The sequence below is a fragment of the Epinephelus lanceolatus genome, chromosome 1 (genome assembly GCF_041903045.1).
Source record: "Epinephelus lanceolatus isolate andai-2023 chromosome 1, ASM4190304v1, whole genome shotgun sequence".
NCBI lineage: Eukaryota > Metazoa > Chordata > Actinopteri > Perciformes > Serranidae > Epinephelus > Epinephelus lanceolatus.
The window spans coordinates 31,035,991-31,050,792 of NC_135734.1; the positions used below are offsets into that span (position 1 = coordinate 31,035,991).

The 14,802-nt window shown below is 39.6% G+C and overlaps 1 protein-coding gene across 1 annotated transcript; it reads right to left on the reverse strand.

Annotated features, from left to right (window-relative positions):
- Nucleotides 1-440: 440 nt before the first annotated feature.
- prxl2b (peroxiredoxin like 2B) lies at nt 441-11,359 on the reverse strand. Its single transcript, XM_033625830.2, has 7 exons — nt 11,161-11,359; nt 8,843-9,047; nt 7,440-7,491; nt 6,939-7,002; nt 6,474-6,549; nt 4,483-4,601; nt 441-799 (listed from the first exon to the last, which is right to left on the reverse strand). The coding sequence occupies exons 1-7, from the start codon at nt 11,221-11,223 to the stop codon at nt 773-775; spliced, it is 606 nt and encodes a 201-aa protein (XP_033481721.1). The 5' UTR covers nt 11,224-11,359; the 3' UTR covers nt 441-772.
- Between the last annotated feature and the right edge of the window lie 3,443 nt (nt 11,360-14,802).

Genomic DNA, 14,802 nt, shown 5'->3' on the forward strand with positions numbered 1-14,802 from the left:
GCATTCATTCTGTGATGTCTACTCCAGCATAGTATGACAAAGATATGTTTCAAGGTAAGTAATGCTGGTTATGCCAAATTCCTTCCCTACTTATGTAACTTAAAACTAGTAACGTCTTTTCAGTTGGCAGGAAGGGAGATTATCCATCTTCAACAGTTGTTTTGTTATGGTTTCAGGAAGACGAAGACAGTCAGAGAACAATTAGATACAAATTCTCCTTGGCAACTGTTGTGTTTTTCCCAAATGATGTACAGATTTTTAGGCATTAAACTGTCTTAAGTGGCTTAAAAAATATAGTGCATATAACTGCTGTAAACTGGAAAAAAATCCCCACTTTGCTTAATTTTCATCTACAGTCTCTGGCAGGTTGATTGTATTGTGTATATGAGAAAAAGACATTAAAATAACACAAGAAACTGCTCACTCACTGAAGCCAAGTATCGATTTAAAACTTTTATTATAATTAGATACATATAGATTTCTTTATTTTATAAATGGAGTGTAAAATGTTGCATCATAAATTTTAAAGCGTGATACAAAAAAATTCATGACATTAATTACAGTTACGAGGTAATGATTATAAAAGGAATGCCACTGTTAGTTTCACTGTAGATGATGCAATAATATATATAAGTGTCACAAATAAATTACAAGCAATTAGAAATATTGGCAGTAGTTTCATGTTCACTTTAGCAAATTGAGCAAATTTTGCTTCTTAAATCTCCACTTCACTTCATGTGTAGATGTTCCTCTGGTACGACGGGCAGCTGCGTCACCGTGTACAGACATCATCATTGCACTGAAAAAGAAGATATGCAAAGTTTAACAGCTTACTTCATGTTATATACATAGGATGACGCAACTATTTAAGTAAAGTAGAAGACATTATGCATTGGAAATACATTTTCATTCTATTATTTTATTTTGTATTATTTGACTGGGACAATTCTCATTGATCAAATGAAACTTCAACTTCAAGTTAGCATAGTTTCTGTTGTCTCTGGTTTCATTTCTATTCCTAAAATGCTCATGTATGTAAAAAAAATGCTGTCGATTTTTAAAAGTTTTTCATTTTGGCATGCTGCCTTCACACCGCAGGGAGGCAGCCAGAAAACTGTTAAAAAAGGAGGATGGCATGAAACAGGATCATACTGAGGATGTTACGGTGTCGACAAGGCCACCATGAAGCCCAGCGCTGCTGACTTTCACTACTTATCTGTTAGTTACTAACAGATAAGGTGAGTAGCACTCCAATTTTAAGGATTAAGGTCCATCTGTAGGCGAGTTTGTTTGTCTAGACTGAGAGTTAAACACGATTTGTTTACAGGGCCTCACAATAATTGTGCTGAAGTTAAGACACAATGTTTTCCTCTTCGGGGAAATCTAGTTTGAGGGTTTTCCATCTCTAGACACAGATAAGAGAAGTAAACACTGTTTAATTAGCTGTTTGAACAGGTTTGAAAAAGATCAGCTGGTGACCTCACTCCATTAACAAGGCTCCAGCTTCTTCTGTGCCTCCTCAACACAGGCATGTCAGGCAGCTTGTGACGCACGCTTGTTTCTGCCGCATTTTAACCCCTAGGACATAAACAAGGTCTATTCTGTTCCTGGGCTGCAGCGATGACATCTTCAGTCAGGTCATGGGGGAGCCATACCATATGTTGTAAAAGCTCTGACATGGTGGGTTTTGTGGGAATAAAGAAGCGGTGCCAGGAGGAATGGAGACCATGTGCTGGATGTCTTGGGCATGCCGCAAACCCTGATGATCACAGGACAAAACCCCTGATGCTCTGGACACAGATATTATGGCAATGACCTTTGAGCAATTTGTCTCTAAATGAACTTTAATGGTATAGAAAGAGACTGCATTTTAAAGGGACAGTCCATCCCAAAATCAAAAATAGCCTACATATTTTTCTTCTTACTTGTCAAGCTATTTATTATTAAGCTAGACTGTTTCAGTGTGAGCTGCTGAGTGTTAGAGATATCGGCCGTAGAGATGTCCGCCTTCTCTCCAACATAATGAAACTAGATGGCACTCGGCTTGTGTTGCTCAAAGCGGCAAAAAGCACATTTGAAAACTTGGAGGGAAGCGTGCTCTACTGCTTACTCTGCTTAATGTTTATATTTCGCATTGTCACAAGCAAAAGCCTCTCGTTCATCAGTAGATGTATGCTTCCTTTTGAGCGGTGATACAGTGAAGAGACATTGAGTGCCATCCAGTTCCCTTATATCTGAGAGAAGGCAGACATCTCTACAACCGATATCGCCAACACTCGGCAACTCACACCAAAACAATCCAGGCTGATCTTAGACAGTAACAATAATGGATGTAACTACTGTGACATCACCCACTGGTTTGTGGACTTCTGTTTTAAAGCCTTGAGTTCGGTATCTCGGCATCTTGGTTTTGTGGAGCGAGAAGTGACCATATTTGAGCGAGAGGCTGGCGGATGATATGACTGAGAAGCCAAGGACACCAGTGTCAGCTCAAAGCGGCCCACCCCTAATTATGCAGAACTTTAAGCCTCAATAAAATGTAAACTGGTCAGTTGTGTCAGAACTCAGCCCCCCACAGTTGTTATGAAGGGGGAAATAAATTATAGAGACCAAATTGTTTTTGTACCAGGCTGTAAACATGTTTATTTTTTTCTGTAAATTTGGGCATTTTAACATGGGGCTCTATGGGGATCAACTGGCTACTTGAGCCAACCACAAGTGGCCGTTCCAAGAACTGCAGTTTTAAATAGAGCTACAGGTAAGAGGAAAAATATGCTTTTTTAAATCTATTTTGGGGTTAACTGTCCCTTTAAATCTTAGTTTTCTGATCTGTTACATATTCACACAACCTACCCATAATCAGTTCTCTCTTCTGGAAGATGCCTTTTTGCATTTGAGTTTTAACATATGTTGATCTGTGTTGATCTTCAAAATTACTATAAAATAAAATAACTACGTCCTTGTCTGAAATCCAATCCAACACACCTCCAACTGCAGCAAAGAAAAAAAATTCAGAACCTTCAAAACCTAATGATCCAGACTCCACAGCCATTCAGGATTGAATGTCGCACTCCACACTGTCCTCACTGTTTCCAAATTTAAATCCATCCTACACCCTAAACTCAGCTGAGAATCCACTGAGGTTTGTTATCAAATTCTGCCAAAAATCAGCTACAAATGATCTGATGTTCAAAAGATGTTGCTGCAGCTTGAATATGAGAGTATGAGCTGCAATTAATACCTGACAACACAAGATGTTTTCTTACTTTAGCAAAAGTAAAGGGACAAAACTAATGCTTACATCTGAGGCAGGTATATTCAGATATCACCAAAATCATTATTTGAATACCTTGCACAAAACACCTTAAGATATGATTTTCCTTAAAGTCTGAGTTAAGGTTTCTGGCTACACACCACAATTGTTCAAGTGTGATTATGTTGTAAAATGCCTTTGTGATTATGCTGCACACCAGTTTCCCCACACGGACAAATGTGTCTATCTATCAAAGCACCCTTAGTCTTAAAGGCTTCCTTAAAATGTTCACCTCAGTATTAAACGTTTTCTCCTTATCTTGGTCTTATAATTAAGGAATCCCTTAAAGTTGAGGTCCGTTCATAAATCCAATGTGACGTTCTACACTAAAATGAGAGCACAGTTGTTCGAAGAAACGCAGCGCTCAATCACACATTCACTCTACTTGGCGCCTGCTGCTCTTGCATTCAAAGTGAGTATTTCCGAATGCACCCTGACTTAAACTGTTGCACAAAAGACCTTAAGTATCACAAGCACAAGTGTAATCAAACAAGAGCAATGAGAGCTGTAGAATTTAAGCCTTAAGTGTCATAATTAAGGACAAATTTTAAGGTGTTTTGTGCAGCCAGCCCCTATATCTGAAGTGTGATTTTCAAAGATTTCCCACTGATATAATACTAATAGTACACATCACACTTATTAATTTCTCCGTGCTATAACTGGCATTTAATTCTGTAGAACACTGCTGAGGCTACGTGACAATCTCTCTGAGAGAAATGAATATAAATTAAATAAATCTTGTGTAATGCTGCCATTACTGCCTTTTGATAAACTAATTACTATGATATTTGCATAATAACTTCTTGGTTTGTGTTTGCAGAGCATTTTTTGGTACAATTAGGTACAGGCTGAGATCACCACTCAAGTTTGAAAGGTTCCTGGAGCTGATGACACCGACACTGACAGACCATGACGCTGAGTAATAAGTGTGAAATTGTCTTTGAGGAGGTTACTTTGATGCGTGTGTTGCTGCTGACGTAAAACAGTCTGCTGGAAAAACTGACATCAGTCCAGCATGCTTTAGTAAACACACTGATACCATTTTATTTAACCTTTAACAATGCAAATTAAAGGTTTAAGAGGGGGAGCAAAGAAAACAGAGGAGGGAAGTGAAATGTGTGTATCCCAATAAGTAGTGTGTCTTGTTGTATGTTTATGAGATGTCTTACCACTGGCTGCTGTCCTGCTTCCGCTGTGGTTGAGATACCCAAGGCCTTGGAAATATCCTCCAGGGGTAGGTGGTCTCCTGGGGAATCCTGGATAAAGTGCACTAGGACCTTTTCTCCACCTGTGCAGGGCAAAATATATTCAGGAATCATAAAGCAGCAGTAATAAAAGTTCAGTTCAGTCAAACACAGACTACATGTTACTGGGGATGAAGCAGATACTAACAAAGAAATGTACATAAATAGTTAGGTCTTCCCAAAATATGCAACACATCTTGGTTTTATGTCAGGCTTCTGTTTAACAATGCCACAATTTAAGAAACTAAATTGCTCCATAAAGAAGTCAGATTCATGCCGAAACCACTTTCAAATGGTTCGGTGCTCAAAGACGAATGCTGCTGGGCGAGAACTGTCGACAGAAAGGATTTTTGGTGGAGCCAAAATTTTACAACTGAGGAGTCAGACAGGACAGAGTGACCTGTAGTCTGCATCCTCCAGCTGATTCCTGTCCATAAGAACAAGCTACTCATACCACACCATATAAGAGAGTATCGCCACATTACTAGACAATTTGAACTCTCTATTTGTTTTCCTTATGTGCTGTGTATGATTTTGAGCTGGCTATGCCTCTCTGCCTCTCTTACACTTGTGTAGATACAAGAGATAACGAAGTGAGGGAAGTCAGCAGCCAGATAGAGCACTGACGCTGAAGTTTGGAGAGCTCGCTGTGAGCGGCCAGCCTCACTACGATGATGTGATGCAGCAGTGCCCTCTAGAGGAGAGACGGCTAGACTGCATTTCTTTGACCATTTATTTGCTTTCATTCAGTGGTGTAGTGGTAGTTGATGAGGTGGGTGTACTATTTAGTAGATTGGTAGGTTATTGAGGAGGAAGTGGGAATACTCTTCTACATATGCTGATGGCTTTTTGGCTCATAGGTTGGTATACTGTAAATGGCCAGGAAAAAGAGGTGGGTATACTGTGTCAGAGACTCCCTCTCACTCTCCACCTTCAAGAAATCCCTTAAAACACACCTCTTCAAAACTGCCTACAACCTCTGAAAACTGTGTTCTCCCTCTCTGCATTGTTTCCCTTCTTATGGATTATTTCATTTTTGTTTTGTCTTATGTTTTGTTGTTCTTGTTCTCTGTAAAGCATCTCTTAGTATCCAGAAAAGCGCTATATAAATCCAATGTATAATCATCATCAGCATTCAAAGAAGTCTAGGATATGTTCTTTGATCCTTCGGGAGCAGTTAGAGGGTTACAGCAGATGGCGCTACAAATTAAAGGATGGTTTCCCCTCAGGTGCTCTTTGTGTACGCTCTTGGGTGCGCTCGGCCTGACATAACTTTTTTCGAATGGATAGCAGCCAATATACAATATATTGTTTAGATGTAGTAAGCATTTGGTCTTTTATTGATTACCTCTTCAGTAATTGCAGAATTGTAACTCTCACCCATATCTGTATTTTTCGTATAAAACACATCCTGGCTTAAGGCAGACTGTGGACGCCTCAGTAAAACAAATCAATCATCCTCCATGTTCTATAATAGCACGCCAGCTTTTGAGCCTTTTGGCAAGTGTTGTACCCCAATGATATGATGTAATATGACACCGTTACTTCTCCCCTTTCCAACCTCCTTGGCACATACCTTCCACTACACCAGTGCCTTCATTTAAATGAACGGACCATAGTGCATTCCCTTCAGAAACAACATTATCTCAGAATTATGAGAAAGGATTCATGAGGGAGAAAATCTGCTTTTGTTTTTCTGAATAATGAGATAGTAACCTTGTGATTTCAGAAAAACAGGGCAGATTTTTTTTCTCAAGTAAATGCATCACCCCTTTGTACAAACCTCACTCTCATTAATGCGATGCTGCAAGGTCATTTACATTAGGTCTTTTAAACTATCATCTGTTTCCATTCACTTGTACCCCTTCACAAGACAGACCCTTACTAACACCCCCTCTGGTGCATATTGACTGTACCTTTGGCCACAATGAGCATGCCTCCACTCTGCAGCAGATCGCCTGAGAAGTTTCCCGAGATGCCTGCGACAGTGGCCTGAAAACAGCAGAGAGAACAAACAGAGGTCAGTGTGTCAGTCTGGAGCTCAGAAACTTAAACCCTGCTCTGGGAATGCCATGGTAACCTAGTGGTTTTCAGCACATGCCATATAACCGCAACTTCCTGTGTTCACATCTGTGGTCTCATTTATAAAACAGTGCGTAGGATCCATACTCAAAATGTACATATGGGAAAAAAGTGTGCCAAAAAATATTCGACAAATTCTACAGTCAGGCTTGCACCTCACCATCTGCATCAGCAGTTTCCCATCTCCAAAATGTTCATAAGCATGGGCCAAAAAATGTATGACATAAACTTTACCCCTGCCCTTGTAACTGTAGAAACTATAAACCATGTATTAGTAATATAACCACAAAGCTACGTACCTTTGAAGCTGCATCTCGCACTTTCTTCCCCAGAGCGGCAGGTACCACAGTTATGGCTGTGTACCTGAGTGTGAAGAAACACAGTCTCTCAATTAGAGATCATCACAAGGCAGCTAATCTTTTCCAAAGTAGAGGAGATTAGCATGAGTGGTGAAACCTAATGACCATGTAATTTCCCACAGCCCAGGGAGATGTATTAAAATGTCTTCATTCATTTGAACAACAGGCCAAAACCCAGCGATATTCACTTAACTACCACTCGAGACAAAAAAGGCATCTAATCCTCACAAGTGAAAAGCTGCAAATGTTTGGCTTTTTAGATTGAAAAATGACGAAAACAAAATCAGTCATCAGAATACTTGCAGGTTAATTGTTGAGGCTCTTAAGTATTTAAGTTAAAATCGTCTTTGACAAATGATAGCAATTCACATGAAGGTCAAAGCAAACTGTCATTATAACAAACAACGTTCTTATTACATGATGGAAATTAACTGTACTCACCTTTTGAAGCCTAAATCCTTGTAGCTTTTCTTCTGTTCATCGATGTAGATGGCTGAAAGAAGAAGATGACTGATGATTAGTTATAATTTTACAAAATAAATAACTCTTGAAAGTGATGGGCTCAATGAGCATGTCTGAGTCCCTGTGACACACCCATTGTGTCTGCTACATAACTTAAGTTGTGCATGGACGACAATACAGCTATTTCAAAGTTTCAGTGTGGACTGTTGCAGCAAAGTTGAAGTAATGGTTAAGTAAAATTTTCACTGTAACACAGAGCTACTTGTTTGAGTTATCGGATAAAAGAAAAACACACAAACTCTTTTCAAGAGTGAGTGCTTCAGAATCTCACACACATTTGAATTGCGGCCAGGTGACCACAGTGTGAACTGTGCCGTCAGCTCCTATTTCACTTGATTATCTTAATATTTGTATGTTTTTTTGGCAACACTGTCCATGAAAACCAGCACAACTGGGGATACGTTTCCATTTAAACAAAACCAGGAGGCAACACATGTTATTTATAAGTATTTGATCGATGTTCCAATCTAATGGTGAAAGAAGTACAAAGTAAAAAAGAAGTTGAAGCACAGTAATATCAGCAGAATGTACTTAAAGTAACTAAAGTACTCATTGTGCTGAATGGCTCGTTTCAAAGTGTTATTTTATAGCTTTATTGCTGGATAGTTAGGGTTTTATTGTATTTTTATTGATGTCTATTTTATGGTATTAGTATTTATTAATCAACTGTTAATTAAGTGTATTATTCTGTTTTTATCACTGAGGAATTTAAGACCATTTTAATGTAGTTTGTCAATTTGGAGCGAATTTTAGACAAATTGTTTACTACTGGGTAGATATGTAGTGTTAAAGGTAACTAGTATAAAGGTCAGATAAACATGGTGAAGCAAAAGGTACAATATTTCCCTCTAAAATCAGAAATCAATATACTTTTTCAAGCCAGGGGGATAACTGGGACATGTTACAGTTGATCTTATTCTGTGTTCAGGTTTAGTGAAGTTATAAGAAAATAGAAATAAGATCTATGCATTTAGAAATGTGTATTATGCTACATTATATAACATATACTTGTATAAATAAAGGAAAGAGATGTGTTGCATAAGAAATATGCACAAACATATGCATCATACAAGTGTGCTCACTATAAATGCAGGAGTGAAATAGGTGGGAATTAAATAAGACAGTATTGTACAGTTGTAAGACTGCACAATTGAATTAATATTGCACAATAATGTAAAGGGCTTCAAGTCAGTACTGCATATTGTTTAGTTTCAGTGTGCTTTCCATAACTGTTAAAGCGCCACGTATTTGTAGATGTGTGTAACCAAAAAAAAAAAAAAACAAAAACACTTGTTTGTCTTCAAAGAGTAAATATTGCTTACATCCTTTGAAATAACTTCCTTCCTTGAACTCCTTCAGGCCAGTCTCCTCTGGCGCGACCCCCACCAGCGCTACACCGTTGGCTCTCAGGTCCTCCTCTAGTTTGCTGACCTCTGTTGCCATCCACCGACACACCTGACAGCCGAACCTGCGCAGGAAGAACAAGACCACCGGCTGGTCCTTCCATAGAGACTGGAGTTCGACGCTCTGAAACACACAACAATCACAGTGAAACCATGGGCAGGTTATGAGACAGTGGGTCCCTGGGCACAGATATATACAGGGCCACACCACCTCTTATGCACTGGAGCAAGACACACAGACTCTGTGGTGATTTGTGTCACTATGTAGTTGTAATCATGGTGCGTCTTTAAGTGGGTTTGTGTGTCCATGTGGTTGTTTTATGTTGTTTTATAGTCAACAAGGTCTCTTTGAGGTATTTTTTCTAAATGATGTTGTTTGGCGTTCAATCAATAGGACAATATTAAGTGTGAAAGGGGAGAGAGAGGGGATGTAAGCCACAGGGCCACAGGATGGAATCTAACCCACGGCCGCTCCAGCAAGGACATTGCCTTTGTACTACTGGGGCGACTAAGTATCCCTTTTTAAGTTAATTTTGTAACTTTATAGTCATTTTGTGTGTCCTGCTGGTTATTTTGTGTCTCTTGGCAGTTTCTTTTCATGACTTTGCTGTCTTTTAAGCCTCTTATAACCCTTTTCCACCAAATTAACTCTGGTTCTTGAACCGGTTCTGTTTATGATTCTTGAAACCTTGGTGCTGTCTTGCAAACCAGCCCACGTTTCCACCAATTTTGCACGGAACCATTGTTATCATGGATGTATCATCGATGGAGGGTGTTGCACAATGCACAACAGAAGTAAACAGCAGTATATTCACAGACTGTATATATTACCTGGGAACTTTTGTTCTGTTATTACAGATATTTGTTTTTACACAAAACAAGCCTCATAAGACCACTGCACACTTTTTTTTTATCTGATGATTTCTCACTTGACGCCTCCATTGTTGCCCTCTCTGTACTCTCTTTCCAACTTGTAGAATATGACATGCCCACTGATGTCACAGGTTGCACTTCAGGTCAACGAAAACCTGCTATTTTTTTTTCTCTTTTGGTTCTGGCTGAGAACCAACTTTTTGAGTTCTGATTGAATATATTTTTAGTTAAAATTCTCTGGATGGTTCAAAATTAGGTGCAGTAATGGGACTGGACTCAGTTCCATGTTGGTGTAAAAGGGGTATGAATGGTCATTTTAAGTCTCCGCCTGTGCCCAGTAGGCCTGTTCAGTAATCCATCAGGGATGTCTACAGGTAAATTCAATGCTTTTCAGGACCCTTTCAAGATCATTTTTACACAAATTTAAGACTGATTTTTGACTCTAAAATTTCCCGTAGGTGTGAATGTGAACGTGAATAGTTGTCTGTCTCTGTGTGTTAGTCCTGCGATAGTCTGACAGCCTGTCAAGGGTGTACCCCGCCTCTCACCCAATGACAGCTGGGATGAGCTCCAGCTCCCCCGTGACCCCCAACAAAATAAATGGTTACAGAAAATGAATGAATGAATGAAAGTATTGTAGGTAAGTATAACGGTAAGTAGCATATACAGTAAATGTGGTTCTGTGTGGTTGGTAGGAATATGGTTATTAGAGTGAGTGAGTTAGGTTTAGAGTACAGTATTAGGTTCAGTGGAAGGGTTAAAGATTAGTACCACCAGAAATGTGGACTGTCACACAGATGAGCTTGACTCATTTTGAGAAAAAGAAATTGAAAAATTGGTGAGTAAAATTAGATCAAATGTTTGTGTCAATTCACACCTATTCAAAATTAAGACTATTTAATGGATTTTAAGGCCTAATATTTATAAAATCAGATTAATACGTTTTAAGTCTTTCTAAGGACCTGCAGACACCCTGATCCATCTGTGAGTGAGACCACAGAGCAGGTGACGCACAAGTAGCATATGGGGGATGGATGTAGGCACATCCTACTGATTTTATGTGTTAGCAGTGAAATCATACATCATAGGTTGAAACAGAGCAATATCATAATTCATATTTAAATGTGGCGCCTTCATTATGTCACCCTGGAGGCCTCATTTGACACCAATTATCTCAGTGCTGTGAGGTAATGGCAGGTTTAATACTCTCAGCTGGGAGCACAGGTGTCTAACAGCACTTTATGTTAAAGAGAGCACATTTAAACACAAACCACTTAACAGAATATATATATTAATAATAGGAGGAAAGCTCAAACGGGTGTAGTATCTGTTTAACTACAGAGTAGTCCAGCTTTACAGCTTACCTCTCCTGTGTCAGCGGACTTCAACAAGTTCTTCCCAACCCGAGCGAGGTCCACGTTTGCCATTTTAACTATTAATCTACACAACCACCGGCTGAACAGCGTTACAAGAAGTCTACAGTCTCTCCTGTGTGCAGTTTTATAGTAACGATGGTTGAGTAACGCGAGCACAACAGTTGCAAAACATCTGCATCCTGATACGCCCACTGAGCCCTGACGTCCAATCAGATTCCATCAGCCAATCACAGCGTGCGATGTGTTAGGAAGGCGGGACTTCGTGGTGGCTGTCAGGCACATGGGTTTCACCACTAAAATCAACACAAAGTGTATTTGTTTCAAATAAACTGCTGTTTGTTCACGTTAACTGGTTGTCTACAGCTCGCACAACAAACCGGTTTTAGTGTAGACTCAGACTGCTGACGGAGTGTTTGAAAATGTAAGTTTTGAGACAAAGCAGGTTGCGTAAGATGTGGTAGGTACAGGTGAGCTCAAAGGTGACAAGATTTATTGCGTGGGTTCTGTTTGTTCTCTACAGCTGTTAGTGTTGTCCCGTCTGTCTGTTTGCTATTAACCCCTGAGGAAACCAGAGCCATTTTCTTCTGCTTTATAATTTAACCTGTTTAGTAGTTGACATTTACTCGACCACTGTTTCACCCTCTCTATGCCACTTGATGCTTCTGTTCCAATTCAGATGGAAATGTTGCACATTTTTACCTTTATCTAACATCTGTTGTTAATAACTTTGAAATTCAAGATTGTAGCCTGATTAAAAACATGTTCACATATCTGTCCTTAACCCCCCCAAAAAAGAAATCAGTTCATAAAGATAGTAACAAAAGTATTATTTCTGTGTTTTAGTGACACATCCCAGTCAACATTTGTATGTGGGCCCCATGTGGTTAGTAAGGAAGCTTAAAAAATGGGCTCTATATGGGATTATCCATTGGTTCCATAATGGCCCCTTACCAGTTGCCCACATGGGTGGGTTCACCCAAGTGGGCCCCCAATGGGTTATGTTACGGCTACCTGGGTACCAAGTGAGTATGGGTTCAAAATGGGCATGTTATCCTGGGCCTACTAGAGTAAAACACCCATGTGGGCACCATTATGGAACCCTTGAACAATCCCATGTAGGGCCCATTTTTCAGCTAATTTACACGGGCCCCACATACAAATGTTGGATGGGGTGTTGTTTCTATGTATTATATTTCTTTTGTACATTAGATGTTTCTATCTCTCCTGGAGGAAGCTGGACAACCTGCAGGCCAGATCTTACTACAAGTTGATTAGGGTGAAGTCAGGTAATTTGGGACACTTTTTGGGAGCCGAGACTACAAAGAACTCTACCTAAAACTCTGAATACTTTTCAGTGTTATTTTTAGAACTTATGTGTTTCTGTTTTATTTCTATTAAGAAAATGTGTTGCCAAGCAAATTATTTTAGAGACTTTCAACCTTCAGACACATTGAGGCCACAGCCTCACATGTTCAGGTATAATGGGACAGCTGGTAAGGTAAAATGAGATAGTCATATTTGTTTGTTTTTTTTGGTAAATTCATTTATCAGTTCAGTCATTGATTCTTTAAATCATTCATGTAACGTGAAAAAGATTGTCTGTTTTCTGCCATGCTTTCACTGTTATGCCATATTGTCTGCAATGGACATGCGTGTGTGCTTGTGTAACAATGATGGCTAATTCTGGACTATTGTGGCTGAATTGACTCCCTGCATCATTTTTAAAATTTTTAGGTGACGAAAATATAAACACAGTTGTATAAGTCATCATTTTATGGCACCTGGTAGCTTAACATGTTGCTGGTTTAATTTTTTTGTCCCATTTTACCTGAATGCATTAAGTACTTAAAAACCCTTTCCCATAAAAAGTAAAGTGTAATGTGAAAATATTTTGGCTATAAGTCAGTTAATAAAATGCAACATTCTACTACTTTTGTTGTTACACCCCTACTGTTTTAGCTGCAGTACTGTTATTACCAGAAATCCTAAATATGATAACATGTTCAGCGACTGGCTGCTAATATTTAAAGAGCCCAAGATGTATAATCTAAGGGCCTGTGTCCACCTCTCTTTTTATATTGTTCTTAGGGAGGAGCGAGCATTTTCACAGCACTCCACCTTTCTTGTGCGGCCATTTTGAGCATTTGGAGTTGAAAAACTGAACTTTTCAGTAAGGCACAGGTGATGTCATGCTGCTCCTTTAGCTTTAGGCTACTGTCACAACAAAGACTAAAGCCCATTTGTGGAAGCAGATCAGCCGGCAGACTAAATGTTGCTGGTGAGTGTTGTGCTTTTATCACGGTACTGTTGTAAGTTTGTTAACTCTATAGTCAACCGTCTGTTGATGTAGCTTTGCAGTAGCTACCTAGTTAACGTTAGTGTCAAGATGTTCTTGCCATAGAAACAAAACCCATGTGCAGCATGTCTTTAAAAAAAGTGCTGGGTGCACTTCTTTATGGGGTGCTGGGATGAAGTGCTCCCTGGTGCCCTGCCACTGCTTTTCTACTGAAGAAAAACATTGTGTAGACACAGGTCATTATGTGTCCCATTTTACCCCATGTCCCAGTTTACCTGACCTCATCCAAAAGATAATGGTGCTGTCAAAGGTGGCTAGTCAAAAAATGACTTAAGTAAGTTTCTGTATATCCTGTTATCGTTTATGAAATAAAATATCCATCCATCCATCCATCCATCCAAATAAAGGGCAGCAGATGTTGCTTGGAAACCTTATAATGGGGATGTTTAAGAAAACAGCAGTGTAAGCAGCAGTTATTGTAAGAAATGTGGCCAAGATTTACAAAAGTGTTCATAAAACACGAGCACAGACCCAAATAGTTCAACAAAAACAACTTCAAGAGGGGAAAAATCAGCAGCTACTACCTGCAGTTTCACAGAAATCTGCCACCCACTCTACTGACCAGAGACTGACCTTCACCTTCTCAGCCTTGTCTAACTGAACCCGTCTGCTCAGGTCACCATAAGATGAGCCAGGCTGATACAACCCATTCACAGAATAAAGAATAACAAATATATTAATTTAAAATATATTTGTTACTGCTGACAATCACACTTTCTGTATGGGCACAAACACACACCCATGACTGTGTGTATTGCATTTCACAGCAGGACATGGCACATGAGTAACTGATAGCATTAAAAAAAGACTGCACTCTATTTAGGTGAGCAAACAGGCTCCCAGTATTGTGCACGCTGGCTGACTGTCACTGGTTTACTGGGACACTTGATGGAACTGACACCTCGTTAATGGAATTTGTTTCACCTGTGCTGTTCCTGTGAGGACAAGTCAAAATGTCAGAAGTGAAACAGGGTGTATTGGAGCCTCCCTCCTACACACTGACAGAGCTCTGTCTCTCACTGCTAATAGGCTTTTCTCACAGCACACACATTTGGACTGGTCATAGTGGTGAAAGCACGAGTGTTACTTATAACACTGACGATGGCTCTGTTGTATTTTAGTGTTACAGTGGGAATAACAGTGAGCAGGCATGCACAAAACTGGGAACCTGAAATCAAAGCAGCTAAATGGTATTGCCATCATTAAATACATTATGTGCACCTGTGCTCTCCTGACTGTGACAGGTCAAAATGTCCTCTGTGAAAAAAAAGGTG

Bases quoted from the DNA above. Each gene is read 5' to 3' on its own strand.
- prxl2b (XM_033625830.2), bottom strand. From the start codon at position 11,223: ATGGCAAACGTGGACCTCGCTCGGGTTGGGAAGAACTTGTTGAAGTCC. The intron at 9,048-11,160 runs GTAAGCTGTAAA...TGTGTGTTTCAG, and splicing joins AGTCCGCTGACACAGGAGAG to AGCGTCGAACTCCAGTCTCT. The intron at 4,602-6,473 runs GTACAGTCAATA...TGCCCTGCACAG, and splicing joins CATGCTCATTGTGGCCAAAG to GTGGAGAAAAGGTCCTAGTG.